This window comes from Lucilia sericata, unplaced genomic scaffold (genome assembly GCF_015586225.1).
Source record: "Lucilia sericata isolate MDLA Ls3-8-SP2 unplaced genomic scaffold, ASM1558622v1 Contig000616F_arrow, whole genome shotgun sequence".
NCBI classification, from domain to species: domain Eukaryota; kingdom Metazoa; phylum Arthropoda; class Insecta; order Diptera; family Calliphoridae; genus Lucilia; species Lucilia sericata.
The window spans coordinates 190,445-215,187 of record NW_023994622.1 but is presented as its reverse complement, the minus strand read 5'-3'; the positions used below and the strand labels follow the sequence as shown (position 1 = coordinate 215,187).

At 32.6% G+C, this 24,743-nt stretch overlaps 1 protein-coding gene across 3 annotated transcripts in view; it reads left to right on the top strand.

Moving 5' to 3' along the window:
- The window catches only part of LOC119606723, a 67,073-nt gene extending 43,056 nt beyond the window's left edge, over window positions 1-24,017 (top strand). The window contains exons 1-13 of one of the 3 annotated variants that reach the window (XM_037960290.1): window positions 1,320-1,389; window positions 1,479-5,013; window positions 15,997-16,229; window positions 18,910-19,269; window positions 19,331-19,526; window positions 19,589-19,690; window positions 19,763-19,958; window positions 20,017-20,205; window positions 20,261-20,403; window positions 20,470-20,960; window positions 22,324-22,479; window positions 22,538-22,672; window positions 22,742-23,850. In XM_037960290.1, coding sequence (XP_037816218.1) covers window positions 1,826-5,013; window positions 15,997-16,229; window positions 18,910-19,269; window positions 19,331-19,526; window positions 19,589-19,690; window positions 19,763-19,958; window positions 20,017-20,205; window positions 20,261-20,403; window positions 20,470-20,960; window positions 22,324-22,479; window positions 22,538-22,672; window positions 22,742-23,850 — 6,498 coding nt within the window. In that variant the 5' untranslated portion in view covers window positions 1,320-1,389; window positions 1,479-1,825. Of the gene's footprint in view, window positions 1-1,319; window positions 1,390-1,478; window positions 5,014-15,996; window positions 16,230-18,909; window positions 19,270-19,330; window positions 19,527-19,588; window positions 19,691-19,762; window positions 19,959-20,016; window positions 20,206-20,260; window positions 20,404-20,469; window positions 20,961-22,323; window positions 22,480-22,537; window positions 22,673-22,741 lie in introns of those variants that run through there. The other 2 variants (XM_037960291.1, XM_037960289.1) reach the window with 2 other exon arrangements.
- The last annotated feature ends 726 nt before the right edge of the window (window positions 24,018-24,743 follow it).

Sequence of the window (24,743 nt, the reverse complement as noted above, 5' to 3'; positions counted from 1 at the left end):
CTGTCAACATAGACTCCTAAGTATTTATATGATTTGACTAATTCTATTATTGTTGAACATGTGTCGCCTACGTATGTGTTGTTATTAGCTTTTTTATGAAGACATTCTGTGTTATGAAATGTTAATCTTATATCCGAGTTTACAAGATGTGGTGGTTTGATGTGCATTACCTTTGTTTTGCTAGCATTGATGATGAGTCCGCTATCATGTGACCATTTTGTTGCTATATCTAATTGTCTTTGCATCATTTCTATTGCGATAGATATATTTTTGTCAGCAACAACGATAGCTGTGTCATCAGCATATGCGAAAGTTGAACTTTTTAAACATCGCATCATATCGTTTGCGTATAAAATGTAAAGTATTGGACCAAGTTTTGATCCTTGCGGCACTCCACAATCATATGTTGTTTCTTTACTTAGTTTATTATGTATTTTGACACAATATGATCTACAATGTAGATAGCTTTTAAACCATTTTAAAGTATTTCCTCTTATGCCGTTTCTTTCGAGAGTTTCTATCAACTTAATATGTGATAACGTGTCAAATGCCTTACTGAAGTCGATAAAGAGAACTAATACATGCAAATTCTTACTTAAGGATTCATTAATGTAATTTGAGAAGTTTCCTAGTAACTTGTTAATATTTTTTCCCTTTTGGAATCCAAACTGGTTTTTATTTATAATATTAAATTTTTGCATAAAATCTGTAAGTCTTTTGACTATCACATCCTCCAAAATTTTATCTATTACAGATAAAATAGCTATTGGCCTGTAATTATTATAGTCCGTTTTGTTTCCACTTTTGTATATAGGTCTTACTATAGAAGTTCAGTTCATATCTAGTTCAGTTCAGATCTAGTTCAGTTCTAGTACAATTTTTATTATAGATAAAATTTGTTACAAATAAAACCATCTTAATGTGAATTTGTATGTTTTTTTCAAAATATTATTGAAATAGAATATAAATTAGAAATAAGTTAAACTAATCTTGGTATTAACAATAAAATAGTTACAAATTTACATATATTTCGTTAAGTTTAATACAACTTACTTAAGCTCATAAAGACGTTTCCAAGTAAAAACTCTTAAAATATTAAGCTCTTTTTAATACAAAGTAAATTTGTATTAATCTTGTCGAAAATCAGCACTTAAATTATAAATTGAATTTAAAATATCCAGCTGCTATTCATACCTCTTAGAGTACAAAAGTTAATATTTTAACGTCATCCCAACACACAATTTAAATTCAACAGCTTTAAGTTGATTTAATAGGATTAGCAAGAAGTAATAGAAAAAAACGAATAAATGAAATCAACTGTTTCGGTACTTACGAAAAAACCAATATTGTAGGAATATACCACCTAAGTAGATTACCGGAATTGACAATGTAACAATTGTATTAATCTTTAACCATTTTCCTATATAATGTTTTTTTGTTTTTCAACTACAATTTTATATGAATTTTTTTTATTACAGATACAACCAATTCCTTACCTACTACTGTGTGACCTAAAAACAAAAACAAAAAACTTTGCCAAAAAAAAGAAAACAAAAGCTCTACTACCTCCATCCACAACAACTAAGAGAACAACAAATACAAACAAAAAATCTAACAGAAAAGTAACCTAGAACAATAATAATAACAACAACAAGCAACAAGAAAAAACAAAACAACATTTAAACAAGTACAACAACTAAAAAAGTGCATTACCAATTGTATAATATTTGCCATCAATACACTAAGACAACAAAATGTTCATCAAAACAACAACATTGAGAAGATTAAAAACCCAAACGACAGCAGTGAAAATGAAAAGAATAAAATGGAAATGGCAACACAAGCAAAAACTAAAACAACAAACACTACTACTACAACTACTGCAGCAGCAGCTAAAGTTAAAGCTGCAACAGGAAACGGAAATCCATACACTCAAAATATTAGCACAGTTAAAGAGAGAAAACTTCAAACAGTTAACTGTTTTAGAGAAAGCTCAGCAAGAAGAGCAAGAGCAACAGCAGCATATTGCAGTAAAATTCAAAACAATAAAACGGAAATCAAAATTTCAAAATATAAACAAAAAAATTACCTAAAATTTTTAATAAAAAATTTATATTTAAAATTAAATTTAATTTTATGCATTAGTCAAATAAATAAATCTATATTAAAACTTCATAAAACTAAAATAAATACTAATAATAATTATAATTATAATAAGAAACCGGAAACAGAAAATTGTATTATAAATTTACGACAACAACAACAACATAAACAGCAGCTGCTAATAACAAGTTTCAAAACATTTACATTTAAATTTAATAATGTATTAAACTTTTTAACAAAATTCAACTATTATTGTAGCCCACAAACAACAAAACTAGAGAAATATGTTAAAATATTATTAAAGTATATATTACATAATAAGATATTAAAACATTTTGTAGGAATTTGCCCTAAAAGACTGATATCATTAAAAAGATTAAAACAAATTCCTGAAAATCATGCCAAAATAGAAAATGATAATGATGAGACATTAACAAAACCAAGTTCAACAAATTATGCTAAACTAGAACGACCATTAAGAAAAGTTTGTAAATTACAAGGATTTAAGAGAAAGAGTAAGTTAGTAAATAAAGAGAGTAACGGAAATTTTGCTAAAAGTATACATTCTAAAAGAGAAAATGTGCTGTTGCAGTATTGCCAACTTATTGCTAAAGACACAAAAAATAATAAATTGAATTGCCAACTCAGGCCTTGTAAAGAAACGCACACAAGTTTGGTTCTGCAAGAACTAAAAACTCTACAAAATCCTTATCGTAAGGAGAGACCAATTAGTAAAAATCAAGATCGAAATCTCAAACAAAAGTTGAACGCATTAGGAAATGAAAATAAAGACCAGCAGCAGCAAATCATAAAGGAATTAAGTTCAATAAATCCACAAGAAGTTCCACAAGCGTTCCAAATGAAAAGGAAAATAGTTCCGGAGATTTCGGATATTGTACAGATTAAAAAGAAATCGAAATTCCTTAGTAGAGACTCACATTCGCAAAAAGTTGCGGAGTTGCAGAAAGAGGCAACGAAACTTTTAAGCAGAACATCACATTCACTCAAAGATTCAGAATATTCTCCTAAACAGCATGAGGAACGAAAAGATCATCAAAGAGTTTCACAATCTTTCCAAACGAATAAGTATAAAACTGTGTTAGGTCCGGATATTTTGGGTGTAGAACAGATGAAAGAGGCATTGGAACTTTTAAGCAGAACCTCACATTCGCTCAAAGATTCAGAATATTCTCCTAAACAGCATGAGGAACTAAAAGATTCACAAACTTGCCAAACGAATAAGTATAAAACTAGATTAGGGCCGGATATTTGTGATGTTGAACAGATGAAAGTGGCAACGGAACTCTTGAGAAGAACCCCACCTTTGCCTGAGGAACAAAAAGATCCTCAAAGAGTTTCACAAACTTTCCAAACGAAATTAGTTCCAGAGATTTGGAATACTGCTTCGTTTAATGAAACACTGGAACTTCTTAACAGAGTCTGTCATTCGCAAAATGTTTCAAAGTGTTCCAAAAAACCACAAACCATTCAATATAGAATTGGATTAGTTCAGGAGAGTTGGGATATTGAACAGATTAATAAGATAACTGAAGTCCGAAAACGTTCACAGCAAGAAGTACTAAATGAACTCCCAACGAAAAACATAAACTTAACGGATTTGCCAGATAATATGGAAATTTCTCAACAACTAAATCCTCAAGATTCTACTGAAATATGTAACAAATACAGAACGGAACACCGAATTGGTCATTCAAAATTACATGAAATCTTTGAATATACCCAGGAAAAGAAAACAAAAACCAACATGACTGTTTCAGAAACCCCAGACAAACATATAAATTCTTTCGAAAACCAGGATCCACAAACAGTTTTCCAAATAAATTCCTTGAAAAATGGCGAACTATTAAAAACAACTAAACACAAACTGGCAGATAATACCAATATTTCTAAACAAATTCTTTTACACAACAATAATTTCCATAAAAATTCCAGACGCAAAGAAAGTAAACAACAAAAATTTCTACAGAAATGCCAACATTTCCTATCTACCATTTTACTCTATTATTGTTGTAGTTGTTATTGCATTTGGCATATTTACGGATTTCCGTTAGTGTTAGTAAAAATTTTCAAATATCTTAAAGATTCAACAGTGCATGTGTTAACACGACGACGACTTAAAACAGTAACAACAATAGCATCAAGTATAACAACAACAACAACAGCAGCAGCAGCAACATCAATAGTGTATAACGATAGTAACATTATTGCAGCATGTGTTGGAAAATTGAAAAAACCGACAAAAATGGCAGACTATAAGGCCAACAACCAACAAAATGTTTTCAAAAGGCAGACAACACATAAAACAACAGTAGCAACAACAATAACAACATTAAGGAAAGCAAAAACATTTGTTGGTACTTGTGCATATACATCGTCTTCATGTTCAACAACATCGTTAACAGGCTCTTCAGCATATAGCTCGTCTCCGGAGAATTTAATGTTAATACAACAACAACAACAATCCCAGCAAATATGGACGCCATATTGCCATTATCAACAGCATCATCAGCAGCAACCTCATCTTCATCATCGACATCATCATCAACAACAACAAGAACTAAAGCAACAGCAACTGTTACGTTGTTATCAGCCGCAGTCAGTGCCGCCACTGTCTCATCCACAGCCACATTACAGTAATTCCACTAACAGTTTTCTTCACTTACCACAGCCCTCGTTGTTGGCATTTTCACGCACATTGATTATACTGATACTGTTGTCATCATTGTGGCACACATCGGAAGGTTTTCATGGCAGTGGTGTAAAATTGAGCACAAATACGGTTAAAACGAAGTATGGTCTGGTGCGTGGCATTGTTGTACGTTCATCGCCATCATTAGTGGAAGCTTATCTGGGCATACCTTATGCATCGCCACCTGTCGGAAGTTTAAGGTAATTATTTCTAGATTTTTATATCATTTTGTTATACAATTTCGTTTTCTTTACATTTGCGTCCTTTTTTTCATTTTGTTCTTTTTTCTTTATAACTTCCTTTTCATCTTATCTGTGGGGATTTTTATGGGACATCCTTGCCTTTCAATGTGTTTTTATACCCTACACCACTTTAGTGGGGAGGGTATAATGGATTTGTGCTGATGTTTGTAACATATAAAAATATTCGTCCTAGACCCACCTTAAAGTATACCAATCGGCTTAGAATCGTTTTCTGAGTCGATTAAGCTATGTCCGTGCGTCCGTCCGTCTGGCTGTCTGGCTGTCCATGTAAATTGGATGAAATTTGGCACGCACGTTTTATTTGACCCAAGGACGAAGCCTATTGAAAATGGTTAAAATCGGTCCATTATTTTACCTAACCCCTATAGAACAGAACCCCCCGAAAAGGGCTTCTGAACTCATAATTATGTTAAATATACAGATATATCGATAAAATACGGCACAACTTTTTATAGAAGTCTTGATGACCCTGCCAAATTTCATAAAGATCGGGCCCCATTTGACCCTAGCTCCCATACAAAGTCCCCTTCAGAAAATTACTTGAATGTCCCAAATTAACTTATAAACACAAATATCGCGCTGAAATTCAGCACAATAAAATATTATGTAAATATAAATATATTCACAAAATTTTATCGGGCTTGGTCCATATTTGCCCCTAGCCCCCATATAAAGCCTCTTTCAGAAAATTAGTTTTTCATCCATAAATTGCTTAAATGTATCAGAACAAGGGAATATTGAAGATAAATGCTTTATTATGAAAAAAAATCACATTTAATATTCATAACTGGTGTAGGGTATCATATGGTCGGCCACGCCCGACTATACTTTCTTACTTGTTTTTTTTTTTTTTGGGTTATTTCTGTACTATAAGATGTATTAGGCGACAGTGGTGTTATTTAACTATTGGTATGATTTTATTCTTAAGTTCATTTTGAAATGTTGAAGATCAACTTTCAAAGAGTATTTATGTCATGAATGCCCACAAGAGACAAGATCGCAGATAGTTCCAACAATTGCTTTCGAATCCATAAATAAACGATCTTCTTTCAAATCTAACATAATAAGATCGTAATGTCTTTTAAATAATAAACGCAACTGCAACAACGAACCCTGAGTTCAATTACATTCGATATCGAAGCTTTATTTCTATTATCGACCATTCATAGACCAGGGTGAACATTGATCTTCGAATGTGCGATAAAAGAAGTGAAGTTCCGGGTTTATTATCCATGAAACTTCTTTATTATCCACGAAATTCTTAAATGCAAAAGAGCAGGCAAATATTTGAACATTAAGGGTCGTAAGTAAGTATACATAAATCTATATCTAAATCTTTAGCAAGCTCTGTTCTTAATTTACACATTCCAAGCTGCAGTGTAACCCAATTAAAATTGCTTCAAAATAATCCTACTTTTAACAGCAATTGAAACAACATTTCAGTATAATTATTCACCCATTAGTTCAGCAAGACCTGGTAAAGGTCCATTATTTCCATTCCCTGCCTTTCTTTGAACTCTTTTAGGGAGGGATACATATTATTCTTATCCTAAAGTGTTACAAACAAAACTGATCCTATCTTCTGTTTAAAACTTTGGACTTGAACAAAATTCTAAATCTCAACACCCCTGACTTAAGGGTCAGGGGTGTTGAGATCGATACGTTATTAACCCTGAAGAATCATGCAGCATAAAGATAATCCTTTCCTGATATAGTAGGAGCTTTAAACAATAATAACTATCATACAAAAGTAATTAAAATTTTTAGATATAGGTAGCCCTTACTGTCTATGTAGGGAACAGTAAGTAGGTTTATATAATTTCTTATATTATATCTTTCTGTTATATCAACTGTTTCTGAATTTGGGCCACAATGGCTGCGTTTTGTTAACTAAAACCTCAGTTACCGATCTTTACACCTCAACAATGATCACAAAACTGAGCTCTAAACTAGTTAAAGTGATAATTATCGCAATAGTATGTCCAACTTTAACTAATATAAAATTCAGAGACCTGCTGATCATTATATTGAATCTTCTTTTTATGCAAAGAGTCTTTAAGTCGTAAGATCACTAAAAAATCTTTCTTCACCTGTTATTTTATTCAAGAGGGAATGATAGACTGACTGTAAGTTCCGATGTCTCGGTTGATAAAAAGCTTCTTTTAAAACGACATACTGCTGATCATTCAAGTAAAGGTTTTTCATGGCTGCGGAATTTGGGATATTTTGTAAAATCATAGGAACTTTGTTTACAGTTAGTCAATTCAGGAATCATATGTATGAAATGAGACCAGTTCTAACATAGGCTTCAATAGTCTGGTGGACTTCTTAGGGCCAAACAATTTAATATATACTACTAAAGGGAGATCAGCATACATGTTGGTTGAGTATATGAAAAGTGACTCTGATCTCTAGGCGAATCGAACAAGAAGGGTATTAGCCACTTCATCTTTATATTAAACATAGAGAATGGTTATACACAAACATCAGACGCATCGAATACCAGAGACATAAATGATCGGAAGTTAAGATACATTAATCCTAAATAGGCAAACACGATTAAATGGAGCATCAGAGTTTACAAATGTCGGTATCTGCTGCCACGCAAATGGCTCTTATCTGGAAGACTTTAATTCCAGTAGTTAGCTCTGTAACATGCGCTGTTTAACCTACAAGTCTGAAAGAATGAAATGGAGCATCAGAGTTAATAAATGTCGGAATCTGCTGCTACACAAATGGCTCTTAGCTGAAAGACTTTTATTCCAGTAGTAAGCTCTGTAACATGCGCTGTATAACCTACAAGTCTAAAATTTCAGGAACCACAAATTGACCTGCATACACTGTAGAATACAAATCAAAAGGATCTCAAAACTGCTAAAAGGTCTAACGGCACATTACGAAACAAGCTGAGACATTTATGCAGCAATAGGCTCCTAAAAGAACATATGTTGAGCAATACCTAGACCTGAAGTTTCACCAAACAGACATTTGCCTTATTTTGAGTATATGAATATAAAAACATAACTCCCTTAACAGTCGACACTGCCTGCAAAATTTAGATATACCCTACTGCCTTTTTGTTATCACATCCTCTAGTCTTTTGTATTTGATATAAGTGGTTTTCTTTTAAACAATATTTACTTGTTTTTTTGTATTTATACATTTTATATTCAATTTTTTATGATACAATTGTTATTAAATATCGCATTGTCGTAAGTATCGTTACATTTTATTCTTGTTTCTTTTTTTTCATTTTTCCTATAATATTTTCGTTTTTATTTATATTATTTTAGTTGTTGTTACGTTTTTTGTTTTTCATTTATTGAAGTTGAGTGTTTTTTTTTCTGCTTCATGTTTTTCTATGTTTGCCAGTTATTTTATCTTAATATTTAAAATCTTAATGCATTTTATATCATTGTTATTGTCCCGGAGGATATTTGTGCTGTTCTCTGGCTGTTGTTGTTTTTGTATACATAGTGTGATAAAGTGTTTGTTGTATATTTTGTAAAAAAAAAACGAAAGCTGTTAATGCCTTAACAGCGATAACTACATTACCCTCAAAAATTTACAAAAACGAATGAAAAAACGCCAACAATAGCACAGCATTTTCCAAATTTGATGTTTTTGAATGATAAAAATCGATTTTATATCTTAACGAGCTTCAAGGTAAATCCATTTCTCAATGGAGGCAATTTTCTTAGCTTTTTTTCTGTTAAGTATTTTTTAAGGTAAAATATTTTTTTTGAGAATTTTATATTAAATAAATTATATTTTTTCTGGCTAATCTATCATTGTCAAACCTGAAAGATTTTACCTTAACGAAAAAAATGTATTTACTTCCTAAACTTTTCAAAATAATAAGGATACAATTGAGCTAAAAGAAAATTAAGCATAAATTGATAGTTTTATTGTCGTTTAATTGAAATAAATGATGAGGAAATTTTTAAAACATTACTCAATATTATGGTGACATTATTTTGTTTTAAATATTTCTTTGCTTTACTGTCAGGTGCAGGTATGGAAAATTCAGTATTTTATGAATCTTTCCGTTGTTTTTGATATCGAAATTATCGCAGTAACCTACTAAACTTTTTAAAAGTAGTCCATAATAGTAAACTACTCCATTGTAAATAGTCTAGTCTAAGGTCTCGTCTATAGTCTAGTCTATAATCAAGTGTATAGTCTAGTCTATAGTCTAGTCTATAATCTAGTCTATAGTCTAGTCTATAGTCTAGTCTATAATCTAGTCTATAGTCTAGTCTATAGTCTAGTTTATAGTCTAGTCTATAGTCTAGTCTATAGTCTAGTCTATAGTCTAGTCTACAGTCTAGTCTATAGTCTAGTCTATAGTCTAGTCTATAGTCTAGTCTATAGTCTAGTCTATAGTCTAGTCTATGGTCTAGTCTATAGTCTAGTCTATAGTCTAGTCTATAGTCTAGTCTATAGTCTAGTCTATAGTCTAGTCTATAGTCTAGTCTATAGTCTAGTCTATAGTCTAGTCTATAGTCTAGTCTATAGTCTAGTCTATAGTCTAGTCTATAGTCTAGTCTATAGTCTAGTCTATAGTCTAGTCTATAGTCTAGTCTATAGGTCTAGTCTATAGTCTAGTCTATAGTCTAGTCTATAGTCTAGTCTATAGTCTAGTCTATAGTCTAGTCTATAGTCTAGTCTATAGTCTAGTCTAGTAGTCTATAGGTCTAGTCTATAGTCTAGTCTATAGTCTAGTCTATAGTCTAGTCTATAGTCTAGTCTATAGTCTAGTCTATAGTCTAGTCTATAGTCTAGTCTATAGTCTAGTCTATAGTCTAGTCTATAGTCTAGTCTATAGTCTAGTCTATAGTCTAGTCTATAGTCTAGTCTATAGTCTAGTCTATAGTACTAGTCTATAGTCTAGTCTAGTAGTCTAGTCTATAGTCTAGTCTATAGTCTAGTCTATAGTCTAGTCTATAGTTCTAGTCTATAGTCTAGTCTATAGTCGTCTATAGTCTAGTCTATAGTCTAGTCTATAGTCTAGTCTAAGTCTAGTCTATAGTCTAGTCTATAGTCTAGTCTATAGTCTAGTCTATAGTCTAGTCTATAGTCTAGTCTATAGTCTAGTCTATAGTCTAGTCTATAGTCTAGTCTATAGTCTAGTCTATAGTCTAGTCTATAGTCTAGTCTATAGTCTAGTCTATAGTCTAGTCTATAGTCTAGTCTATAGTCTAGTCTATAGTCTAGTCTATAGTCTAGTCTATAGTCTAGTCTATAGTCTAGTCTATAGTCTAGTCTATAGTCTAGTCTATAGTCTAGTCTATGGTCTAGTCTATAGTCTAGTCTATAGTCTAGTCTATAGTCTAGTCTATAGTTTAGTCTATAGTCTAGTCTATAGTCTAGTCTATAGTCTAGTCTATAGTCTAGTCTATAGTCTAGTCTATAGTCTAGTCTATAGTCTAGTCTATAGTCTAGTCTATAGTCTAGTCTATAGTCTAGTCTATAGTCTAGTCTATAGTCTAGTCTATAGTCTAGTCTATAGTCTAGTCTATAGTTAGTCTATAGTCTAGTCTATAGTCTAGTCTATAGTCTAGTCTATAGTCTAGTCTATAGTCTAGTCTATAGTCTAGTCTATAGTCTAGTCTATAGTATAGTCTATAGTCTAGTCTATAGTCTAGTCTATAGTCTAGTCTATAGTCTAGTCTATAGTCTGTCTATAGGTCTAGTCATAGTCTAGTCTATAGTCTAGTCTATAGGCTAGTCTATAGTCTAGTCATAGTCTAGTCTATAGTTCTAGTCTATAGTCTAGTCTATAGTTAGTCTATAGCTCTAGTCTATAGTCTAGTCTATAGTCTAGATCTATAGTCTAGTCCTAGTCTAGTCTATAGTCTAGTCTATAGTCTAGTCTATAGTCTAGTCTATAGTCTAGTCTATAGTCTAGTCTATAGTCTAGCTATAGTCTAGTCTATAGTCTAGTCATAGTTAGTCTAGTCTAGTCTATAGTCTTAGTCTATAGTCTAGTCTATAGTCTAGTCTATAGTCTAGTCTATAGTCTAGTCTATAGTCTAGTCTATAGTCTAGTCTATAGTCTAGTCTATAATCTAGTCTATAGTCTAGTCTATAGTCTAGTCTATAGTCTAGTCTATAGTCTAGTCTATAGTTTAGTCTATAATCTAGTCTATAATCTAGTCTATAGTCTAGTCTATAGTCTAGTCTATAGTCTAGTCTATAGTCTAGTCTATAGTCTAGTCTATAGTCTAGTCTATAGTCTAGTCTATAGTCTAGTCTATAGTCTAGTCTATAGTCTAGTCTATAGTCTAGTCTATAGTCTAGTCTATAGTCTAGTCTATAGTCTAGTCTATAGTCTAGTCTATAGTCTAGTCTATAGTTAGTTAGTTAGTTAGTTAGTTTGAAAGGAGGATGTATATTAGAGTGCTCCAAGCTTGTATGAAGGAAAAAAAATTTTATCCGACAGGCCGTCCCCCCCTCTGGAATTGTTCTATGGGTTGTAAAACTATGTCATGCAAAAAATTAGGCTGATAGGATAACGTTAACAGGTGCCGCAACGGCTCAGAAGTTTCCAAGTGCATTTACAAGGGGAAAAAATCGATTTTTTTCAGTTTTTGCTCAAATTTTGCAACTTAATAATAAACTTTGCACTTTATTGTAAAGGAATCGTAATGTGCACAGAATAAGCATTACAGAAAGATATAAAACACAAAAATTGGTTGAAAATTTTTAAAGTTATTGCAAATTCCCCAGGCCATTAACGTGTCTCACAGCACATGAATTCGAAATGTGACAAAAAAATTAAAATTTTTTAGGACATATTGTAAAAAAACCATTTTGTTACTTAAAATATACTAAAAATTACTTGAATACTAGCTTTTGTCCTTATACGATAACGCAAACTTGTTCTCAGCTATGGTCAAAAAAGTTTGATTTTTTCAACGGCCGTTTCAAATCTCCAATTTCAGTTTTTTTGAAACTTTGTTAAACAAATTTTAAAATTTTTAGAAGATCTCATGGGAATTTATGGACAATAGATAAGGGAATAAAACGGTAAAAAATTAGATCAATAATTCTTACAGTTTAGCTGTACCTGCGATTTGAACTCGGCGGATTTCGGGAAAATCGCATTTTTTTGTAATATATTAGAGAATACGTATTAATTTTTTACTGTTGTACATTTTAAACAAAGTATTTTCAGAGTATTATAGACCAGATAATATAAAATATATATTCCAAGTTTTATTCAAATCGGACATTCTTAACCCATAAAATGTGGAGTTCAAAGGTTAAATTTTGCTATATTTGGGAATTCTCAGTGCACCATATTAAAATATTATTTATTTGTTGGCCATAGTTACCAAAAATTACTGGAATTTATCGTATAAAGTCCGATATTTAAAATAGAGTGAAAAAAAGGTAAATTAACACATTAAGGCACTTGGGAACAATTTAACACAAAAGTTCAAAAATTTGAAAAAGCACTATCCATTTGAATAAAGCTCTATATAATTAGAGAAATAGCAGAAATATAACAAAAACGTATATATTAAGTATAAAAAATTATACTTTAACCCTTTTCGACTATGGAGTAAACTATAGGTGTACATTTTTAAAAGAAAAATTTTGTTTTTAAAACTGATAATTTATGTAGTCCATTTTTTCGGACCATTTTCGACATAATATGTCTAAAAATACAAACTTTATAGGTTCAAAAAGGGTTAATTCATAAGTTTTTATACGTAAAATATATTTTTTTGTTTTATTTATGTTATTCCTCTAATTATATAGAGCATTATTCAAATGGATAGTGTTTTTACGATTTTTTGATCTTCGGGGTTAAATTTTTCCCATGTGTTTTAAAGGGTTAATTTTACTTTTTTTCGCTGCTATTTTAAACATAAGACTTTATACTAAAAATTCAAGTCATCTTTATTAAATATGACCGACAAATACATAATATTTCGATATGGTACACTGAGAATTCCCAAATATAGCAAAATTTGACTTTTGAACTCCACATTTTATGGGTTAAGAATGTCCGAATTGAATAAAACTTGGAATATATATTTTATATTATCTGGTCTATAATACTCTGAAAATACTTTGTTTAAAATGTACAACAGTAAAAAATTAATACGTATTCTCTAATATATTACAAAAAAATGCGATTTTCCCGAAATCCGCCGAGTTCAAATCGCAGGTACAGCTAAACTGTAAGAATTATTGATCTAATTTTTTTACCGTTTTATTCCCTTATCTATTGTCCATAAATCCCCATGAGATCTTCTAAAAATTTTAAAATTTGTTTAACAAAGTTTCAAAAAAACTGAAATTGGAGATTTGAAACGGCCGTTGAAAAATTCAAACTTTTTTAACCATAGCTGAGAACAAGTTTGCGTTATCGTATAAAGACAAAAGCTAACATTCTAGTTATTATAGATATATTTTAAGTAACAAAATGTTTTTTTACAATATTTCCTAAAAAATGTTAATTTTTTTGTCACATTTCGAATTCATGTGCTGTGAGACACGTTAATGGTCTGGGGAATTTGCAATAACTCTGAAAGTTTTCAACCAATATTTATGTTTTATATCTTTCCGAAAAGCTTATTATGTGTACATTGCGATTCCATCACAATACATTGTAAAGTTTATTATTAAGTGGCAAAATTTTAGCAAAAACTGAAAAAAATCGATTTTTTCCCCTTGTAAATGCACTTGGAAACTTTAGTGCCGTTGCGGCACCTGTTAACGTTATCCTATCAGCCTAATTTTTTGTATGACATAGTTTTACAACCCATAGAACAATTCTAGAGGGGGGGACGGGCAAAATTCGCAACTTCGTTTTTTTGGAGCACTCTAATGTATATACATCAAATCCGAAGAAATACACCTAGGCCTCTATCGGGCCTGTTGTGCGCTCCTTAACCAGTGCCTCAGGTGGGAATCGAACCCACCACCTCCGGTCTACCAGACTAGAACACTGACCACTAACCTACCGGAGGCCACTAGTCTAGTCTATAGTCTAGTCTATAGTCTAGTCTATAGTCTAGTCTATAGTCCAGTCTATAGTCTAGTCTATAGTCTAGTCTATAGTCTAGTCTATAGTCTAGTCTATAGTCTAGTCTATAGTCTAGTCTATAGTCTAGTCTATAGTCTAGTCTATAGTCTAGTCTATAGTCTAGTCTATAGTCTAGTCTATAGTCTAGTCTACAGTCTAGTCTATAGTCTAGTCTATAGTCTAGTCTATAGTCTAGTCTATAGTTAGTTAGTTAGTTAGTTAGTTAGTTTGAAAGGAGGATGTATATACATCAAATCCGAAGAAATACACCTAGGCCTCTATCGGGCCTGTTGTGCGCTCCTTAACCAGTGCCTCTGGTGGGAATCGAACCCACCACCTCCGGTCTACCATACTAGAACACTGACCACTAACCTACCGGAGGCCACTAGTCTAGTCTATAGTCTAGTCTATAGTCTAGTCTATAGTCTAGTCTATAGTCTAGTCTATAGTCTAGTCTATAGTCTAGTCTATAGTCTAGTCTATAGTCTAGTCTATAGTCTAGTCTATAGTCTAGTCTATAGTCTAGTCTATAGTCTAGTCTATAGTCTAGTCTATAGTCTAGTCTATAGTCTAGTCTATAGTCTAGCCTATAGTCTAGTCTATAGTCTAGTCTATGGTCTAGTCTATAGTCTAGTCTATAGTCTAGTCTATAGTCTACTCTATAGTCTAGTCTATAGTCTAGTCTATAGTCTAGTCTATAGTCTAGTCTATAGTCTAGTCTATAATCTAGTCTATAGTCTAGTCTATAGTCTAGTCTATAATCTAGTCTATAGTCTAGTCTATTGTCTAGTCTATAGTCTAGTCTATAGTCTAGTCTATAGTCTAGTCTATAATCTAGTCTATAGTCTAGTCTATTGTCTAGTCTATAGTCTAGTCTATAGTCTAGTCTATAGTCTAGTCTATAGTCTAGTAGTCTAGTCTATAGTCTAGTATATAGTGTAGTATAAAATTTGTTTAGTGCTTTAAAAAATAAAAGGTATTAATTTTGTTATATTTCAAAATTTAAATTTTCCATGCCTGCTTAGGGGTTAAAATATTTCACTTTAGAGAATTTTACTTCCTTGTTGTGTTTAGAGATGAAGATGGACGTAAATAATCGGATTTGTCAAAGATTTAAGGAAATGCATAAATAAAAAATAAACAAATTTAATCTTAGCTAAGGCGTAACAAACACTTTAGAAATTTTAGGGTATTTTGTTAATGTTTAAAATAAATTTATTTGAGTTAAAATACATATTTTAAAATGTAACATTTTAAGAATCCATAAAACTTAAAACAAATTTAAATTACACAACAAATCGACATCAAAAGTTGCTTCGTTCTTTCTATTAAAATCTTTCTCCTTGAGTTTGAAGACCATTTTTGAGTTAATTTGTAAGAAAATAAATTTTTTATATACATATGTATATGACTCTATTATAGCGTTAGTTAAACAATGTTTTGTTAGGAGGTTTAAGAGTGTCGATCTATCTTATTTGCCTATAACGGAAAAGATTCTCCTCTTATTTACATTCAAAACTACTATAATTATTAGAAAATTTACTTCCCACCTAGAATCATAAAGTTCGTTCACACTTAAATACATACTGGCAAAGTAACACAATTTAACTGATTAAAACACTATAAGTAAAACCAATTGACCCATATAAGACCAAAACCATAAACACTCATAAAAAAAAACTTATTTAAACATATTCCGCATAAATACATGAAGCACTCATAACAATAAAATCAAATCAATCAAAATTCTACTGAAAAGTCCACAATTTTGATTGATTGGACATTTTTATTGTCTAAATGTATTGATAAAGTACCAAAGAATTTAATTTATGATCGTCAAATTCAAATGATTATTTTGTATTTTTTTGTTTTTATAGATTTATGCCACCCATCACGCCCTCAACGTGGAAAAATGTACGTAATGCTGATCGTTTTTCCCCAGTATGCCCACAAAATGTGCCCATACCACCTAATGGTCCCGAAGCATTGTTAGAAGTACCCAGAGCACGTTTGGCACAACTAAGACGTTTACTGCCGCTGTTGAGCAATCAATCGGAGGATTGTTTGTATTTGAACATTTATGTACCCTATGAACATCGAAGACATAGACGTAAGTTTTTTTGTTCAATAACAATAAATTATATCATTGATTTCAAGGTATTTTTAATTACAGTGAAGGTTTATTTAATGATCAGGAAATCTTCAATTCCGTAGTGCATTGCAGTTTGTTATTTGAAAAATTACTGCAAGCATTGTGGAAATGATGATTTTATGATAGAAAGAACAACATAATGTGAATGTAAAATATCTATAAGTCTCATAAATAATGATAGATTTTAGCAAAGTGAAGAAAAACTAGAACTAAATAGAACTGAACTAGAACTGAACTAGAACTGAACTAGAACTGAACTAGAACTGAACTAGAACTGAACTAGAACTGAACTAGAACTGAACTAAAACTGAACTAGAACTGAACTAGAACTGACTAAACTGAACTAGAACTGAACTAGAACTGAACTAGAACTGAACTAGAACTGAACTAGAACTGAACTAGAACTGAACTGAACTAGAACTGAACTAGAACTGAACTAGAACTGAACTAGAACTGAACTAGAACTGAACTAGAACTGAACTAGAACTGAACTAGAACTGAACTAGAACTGAACTAGAACTGAACTAGAACTGAACTAGAACTGAACTAGAACTGAACTAGAACTGAACTAGAACTGAACTAGAACTGAACTAGAACTGAACTAGAACTGAACTAGAACTGAACTAGAACTGAACTAGAACTGAACTAGAACTGAACTAGAACTGAACTAGAACTGAACTAGAACTGAACTAGAACTGAACTAGAACTGAACTAGAACTGAACTAGAACTGAACTAGAACTGAACTAGAACTGAACTAGAACTGAACTAGAACTGAACTAGAACTGAACTAGAACTGAACTAGAACTGAACTAGAACTGAACTAGAACTGAACTAGAACTGAACTAGAACTGAACTAGAACTGAACTAGAACTGAACTAGAACTGAACTAGAACTGAACTAGACTGAACTGAACCTAGAACTGAACTAGAACTGAATTAGAACTGAACTAGAACTGAACTAGAACTGAACTAGAACTGAACAAGCACTAAACTAGAACTGAACTAGAACTGAACTAGAACTGAACTAGAAATGAACTAGAACTGAACTAGAACTGAGGAACTAGAACTGAACTAGAACTGAAATAGACTGAACTAGACTGAACTAGAACTGACTAGAAACTGAACTAGAAACTGAACTAGAACTGAACTAGAACTGAAACTAGAACTGAACTGATAAACTGAACTAGAACTAAACTAGAATGAACTAGAACTGAACAAGCACTAAACTAGAACCTGAAACTAGACACTGACTGGAAACTGAATTAAACACTGAACTAGAACTAAACTAGAACTAAACTCGCACTGAACGAGAAATGAACTGAGACTGAACTAGAACTGAACTAGAACTTGAACTAGAACTGAACTAGAACTGAACTCAGAACTGAACTAGAACTGAACTAGAACTGAACTAGAACTGAACTAGAACTGAACTAGAACTGAACTAGAACTGAACTAGAACTGAACTAGACTGAACTAGAACTGAACTAGAACTGAACTAGAACTGAACTAGAACTGAACTAGAACTGAACTAGAACTGAACTAGAACTGAACTAGAACTGACTAGAACTGAACTAGAACTGAACTAGAACTGAACTAGAACTGAACTAGAACTGAAACTAGAACTGAACTAGAACTGAACTAGAACTAAACTAGAACTGAACTAGAACTGAACTGGAACTGAACTAGAACTGAACTAGAACTAAACTAGCACTGAACTAGAAACTGAACTAGAACTGAACTAGAACTGACTAGAACTGAACTAGAACTGAACTAGAACTGAACTAGAACTGAACTAGAACTGAAGCTAGAACTGAACTAGAACTGAACTAGAACTGAACTAGAACTGAACTAGAACTGAACTAGAACTGAACTAGAACTGAACTAGAACTGAACTAGAACTGAACTAGAACTGAACTAGAACTGAGAACTGAACTAGAACTGAACTAGAACTGAACTAGAACTGAACTAGAACTGAACTAGAACTGAACTAGAACTGAACTAGAACTGAACTAGAACTGAACTAGAACTGAACTAGAACTGAACTAGAACTGAACTAGAACTGAACTAGAACTAGAACTGAACTAGAACTGAACTAGAACTGAACTAGAACTGAACTAGAACTGAACTAGAACTGAACTAGAACTGAACTAGAACTGAACTAGAACTGAACTAGAACTGAACTAGAACTGAACTAGAACTGAACTAGAACTGAACTAGAACTGAACTAGAACTGAACTAGAACTGAACTAGAACTGAACTAGAACTAGAACTGAACTAGAACTGAACTAGAACTGAACTAGAACTGAACTAGAACTGAACTAGAACTGAACTAGAACTGAACTAGAACTGAACTAGAACTGAACTAGAACTGAACTAGAACTGAACTAGAACTGAACTAGAACTGAACTAGAACTGAACTAGAACTGAACTAGAACTGAACTAGAACTGAGCTAGAACTGAACTAGAACTGAACTAGAACTAGAACTGAACTAGAACTGAACTTGAACTGAACTTGAACTGAACTTGAACTGAACTTGAACTGAACTAGAATTAAACTAGAACTGAACCAGAACTATAACTGAACTAAAACACGATTTATAAATTTTAATTAATGTTTTATAATAAATTTTTCCTATAGGTTTCACCACCAACAGTGGAGAATTGAATGACACACCAAAATTACCCATTATACTTTTCATACATGGCGAATCGTATGAATGGAATTCCGGTAATCCATATGATGGTTCTGAATTGGCTGCACATGGAAATGTTATCGTAGTCACCATCAATTTTCGTTTGGGCATATTCGGTTTTCTAAAAACCGGTGGCAAAGAAAGTGCACAGGGTAATTTTGGTCTTATGGATTTGGTGGCGGGTCTACATTGGCTTAGAGAAAATTTACCTGCTTTTGGAGGAGATTCTCAGGCTATAACCTTACTGGGACATGGAACGGGAGCAGCACTAGCTAATATATTAGTAGTGTCCCCAGTATCCAGTGGTTAGTTTTAATATACTTATTAAAAATTGCAACCATTTTCATAATATTTAAAATTTCTTAGATCTAATACAACATACTGTTATGGTAAGCGGTTCGGCATTATCACCCTGGGCCATACAAAAGAATCCTTTGTTCGTTAAGCGTCGTGTGGCCGAACAGACTGGCTGTCATGGCGATATGTTATATTACGATTTGGCTCCATGTTTGCGCACTAAAACGGTGGCCGAACTATTAGCCGTTAAAATCGATCATCCACGGTAAGTTATATGGTAATGGGAAACGTATGTATATGTTTTGACATATCATATTTCTTTACTAGATTTTTGGTCGGCTTTGCGCCATTCATCGATGGCACTGTCATATCACCCAATACAGATTCTATCGGTAAATTATCACTGCCTTTGGGTTCAGCTATAGTTAGGTAAGTTGCTTTATATATACGGACTCGGTAGGTAAATTAATTTTTAATTTATGGAATTTTCGTATATTACAGTACATCAGGAATTGAATATGCAAATTTTCCTAAACGTAATCTTATATTTTGTCTTACATCGGTGGAATCACATTTAGACTTGAGCGCCCAAGACTTGGAATTTGGTTTCAATGAAACTAGACGTGATCGTATCTTAAGAACATATGTACGTAATAATTTTCACTATCATCTAAATGAAATATTTGCAGTACTGAAGGTAAGTTTATTATTAACTTTAACTCAAGAGGGAAATTATTAATTGTTTATCTATATAGAATGAATATACCGATTGGGATAAGGCCATACGTAGTCCCTTAAGTTCTCGCGATGCCACATTGCAATTTTTAAGTGATGGTCATACGGCTTCCTCCCTAATCAAATTGGGTTATATGCATAGTTTAAGAGGAGGCCGGGGTTACTTTTTACATTTCAAACATCGCACCGTAGAAGAAGAATATCCTCAGGTACAAGTTTAAACATATTTCTTTGGAAACGCTATTTGATTAATGTCTCTTACAGCGAACTGGTTCAGTGCGTGGTGAGGATGTACCATTTTGGTTGGGTTTACCCATCTCACCTCTATTTCCGCATAATTATACAACTCAGGAGAAACAAATCAGTCGTTTAATGTTAAGATATCTGGCTAATTTTGCTAAAACGGGGTAAGTTGTGATAACAAATAATTGTAAAAATCAATAACAATAAACTAATGTTTATTTAACTTTCAGTAATCCAAATCAATCATCTCTATCAACATCTGGCCAACCTTCTTCGTCTTCCTTGATTGGTTCACCACCCTCGGCCTCATCTGCATCTTCTTCAGCGTCCTCATCTAGTAGTCAAACTGCCGATGATTCTCATGAAAAAGTTAAAAGGTCATCATTTAATATTGTAAATGCCACTTCATCGTCGTCATCATCATCAGCATCACAATCCAGTGGTCCAATTAAAAGTAATGCCATTGTAGTTGACGTTGAAACTGCCGCCGCTAGGGAGGCTCTCAACTTGGCTGTGCTCTATAATCAACGTCGTACCAAACGCACTTATTATAAACGTCACTCTCGTAGTAATGATGATCATAGTGGTAGTGCTTCCAGTGAAGTGAACTATTTTTTAAGTCTCAACAACAACAACAATAACAATAATAATAAATTAGATGGCGATGAACTGCCATTCTGGGATGCCTATGACGTTGTAAACCAATTGTATATGGAATTGGGTGAGTTTGAAAAGATTCCGAAAAGTTGTAATGAAGAACTGATCTAAAACGGAACTAGAACTGAAGAAGAGCTGAACTAGAACTTAACTAGAACTAAACTAGATCTTAACTAGAATTGAACTAGAACTGAACTAGAACTTAACTAGAACTGAACTAGAACTGAACTAGAACTGAACTAGAACTGAACTAGAACTGAACTAGAACTGAACTAGAACTGAACTAGAACTGAACTAGAACTGAACTAGAACTGAACTAGAACTGAACTAGAACTGAACTAGAACTGAACTAGAACTGAACTAGAACTGAACTAGAACTGAACTAGAACTAGAACTAGAACTGAACTAGAACTAGAACTGAACTAGAACTAGAACTGAACTAGAACTGAACTAGAACTGAACTAGAACTGAACTAGAACTGAACTAGAACTGAACTAGAACTGAAATAGAACTGAACTAGAACTGAACTAGAACTGAACTAGAACTGAACTAGAACTGAACTAGAACTGAACTAGAACTGAACTAGAACTGAACTAGAACTGAACTAGAACTGAACTAGAACTGAACTAGAACTGAACTAGAACTGAACTAGAACTGAACTAGAACTGAACTAGAACTGAACTAGAACTGAACTAGAACTGAACTAGAACTGAACTAGAACTGAACTAGAACTGAACTAAAACTGAACCAAACTAAACTAGAACTGAACTAGAACTGAACTAGAACTGAACTAGAACAGAACTAGAACTGAACTAGAACTGAACTAGAACTGAACTAGAACTGAACTAGAACTGAACTAGAACTGAACTAGAACTGAACTAGAACTGAACTAGAACTGAACTAGAACTGAACTAGAACTGAACTAGAACTGAACTAGAACTGAACTAGAACTGAACTAGAACTGAACTAGAACTGAACTAGAACTGAACTAGAACTGAACTAGAACTGAACTAGAACTGAACTAGAACTGAACTAGAACTGAACTAGAACTGAACTAGAACTGAACTAGAACTGAACTAGAACTGAATTAGAACTGAACTAGAACTGAACTAGAACTGAACTAGAACTGAACTAGAACTGAACTAGAACTGAACTAGAACTGAACTAGAACTGAACTAGAACTAGAACTGAACTAGAACTAGAACTGAACTAGAACTGAACTAGAACTGAACTAGAACTGAACTAGAACTGCACTAGAACTGAACTAGAATTGAACTACAACTGAACTAGAACTTAACTTGAACTGAATTAAAACTTTCTAGAAGTGAGCAAGAATTAAACTAGAACTGAACTAGAACTAAAAAAAAAAACTGAACCAAATCTGAACTGGTTCCGAACAATTTTAAACGCTACCAATTTTTTTCTAGGTAATAAAGCCGAAATCCAAAGTCATTACAGAGGTCACAAATTATCCATGTGGTTGAATCTCATACCACAACTCCATAGACATGCCAACATGAATGATCAGTCCATGAGACATCATCAGTTCCAGGATGATTTAAATAATTTGAATTTATATGAAGGTTAGTTAGAATTTAATTAATTTAAAACAAAATATTTATTATTTAAGAAAATTTGCAGGAATTGTTAGAGCTCAAATACAGACCAAGCCGGATGATGACGATGAAACTATATTGCTGCCAAAGGGAAGACCAACTCCACCGCCAGTTGTACAAGAAACTAATACTACACAAAAGCCCAATGGAGGCACTACAGGTAACATTTTAGGAAATTACTTTTGTATTTAGTTTTACCATTATTGATATTTATTTTCTTTCTTTCAAGAATGTGGAGTGGATGGTGCCATGTTTGTGGCGGAAATGACTACAGTACCACCATCCGACAATCGTTCTTTGGTTTTGGATAGTCGTGAAAAAGAAATGGCGACCGCTTCCACCGGTCTCATAGGTAATCTAGAAGTCTTAAGACGTTTAAGTGGTAAACAATTTCAAAGTTATACTACTGCTCTAGTAGCCACCGTGGCTGTGGGTTGTTTCCTGCTCATACTCAACATCTTGATATTTGCTGGCATCTATCATCAGCGTGAAAAACGTGCCCGTGATGCTAAAACTAAAGAGGAATTACAGGATAATGATACGAGTAAAAATTCGAGTATGTTGAAATTGAATGCCCTGGGCAGTGAAACGGGTTCGTTTAATGGTAGTGGTGCAGGTGTTAGTGGAAAAACAACGGTAGTGTTTGGCGAATATAGCTGTTATGATGAAAAGTCTTTGCAGACTAAAGATGAAAAACTCATGGTAGAATTACCACCGCCTCAAATGATAGATCCCAATTGGCCCGCTTGTTCCACCAGCACCTTGGATTTATTGAAAACTAAACATCATACACCTCTCGACACCACCTACACTCTTAGTAATGTAGTGCCCATTAATACGGAATCACAAACAGACCACATAATGGCAGTCAATGCTATGGAAATGTCCACCTATAATCCTTTGCCTATGACTTCCGGTTTGATAATAGATCCCACTTTAGCTGCTACTGCAACATCGTCATCAGGTTTACTAAGTAAACGTGGTTCATTTGTGGGTTCAGCGGGTCAATTGAATCAATATGATTTCGCTTCGGTACAGTCTTCAGATCAAATGTCCTTTAAGGATATAGAAAATGCGGTTAAAGCTTCGGCTACAATGGATGATGATATAACACATGATGATGATATACCAGAGCCACCACCACCACCAAGATCATTTCATAATATGCAACAACAACAACAGCAGCAACAACAACAACAGCAGCAACAACAACAACAACAGGGAGGAGCAGCGGCTAGTGGGAGTGGTGGGGGTATATTAAGACAAGCCGGTACCACATCGTCCACTCAGACGGGAGGAGGTAAAAAACGTGTACATATACAAGAAATATCTGTCTAAATTTAGTGAAATGAAAACTAAGTTAATAATTTGTTTATTTTTTTTTTAATTGCATATTTATTGGAAGAGTAAGAGTAAAGAGCAGTATTCCATGAAAAATTATTAAAAAAATATTCCTTGAAATAGAAATTTTCTATAATAAAATACAACTTTCTCTAAAATTTTCTATTAAAATAGAATTTTCTCGAAAATTTTCTAAGAAAAGAGAATTTTCTCGAAAAATTTCTATAAAAAAGAGAATTTTCTCAAAAATGTTCTATAAAAAGAAAATATTCTTGAAAATTTTCTATAAAAAGAGAATTTTCTCGAAAATTTCCTATAAAAACTTTCTTAAAAAAGAGAATTTTCTAGAAAACTTTCTAAGAAAATAGAATTTTCTCGAAAATTTTCTTTAAAAAAGAGAATTTTCTCTAAAATTTTTTATAAAAATATAATTTTCTCTAAAATTTTCTATTAAAGAGAGAGTTTTCTTAACTTTTTTTATAAAAGAGAGAGTTTTATCGAAAACGTTCTATAAAAGAGAAAGTTTTCTCCAAAATGTTTTATAAAAGAGAGAATTTTCTCGAAAATTTTTTATAAAAGAGAGATTTTTCTCAAAAATTTTCTATCAAGGAGAGAATTTTTGAAGAATCTATGAAAGTTTTTTGTGAAAAGGAAATTTTCAAAAATTGGTTTGTTAACAAATTTTCTTTACTCTGTTTAAAATCTTTTCCACTTGTATACTATAAAATTTTTAATTTTTGTTGATTTTTTTTTAATTTAAACAAAGCTTTAATTAAATAAATTTTTAAAAATATAAAACTTACTATAAATCAACTTGTAAATGTATAAATGTTGTTAATTTCCCCTTTTAAATAAGTTAAGCTGTTATAGAAAAAAAAATCCTTTTGTTA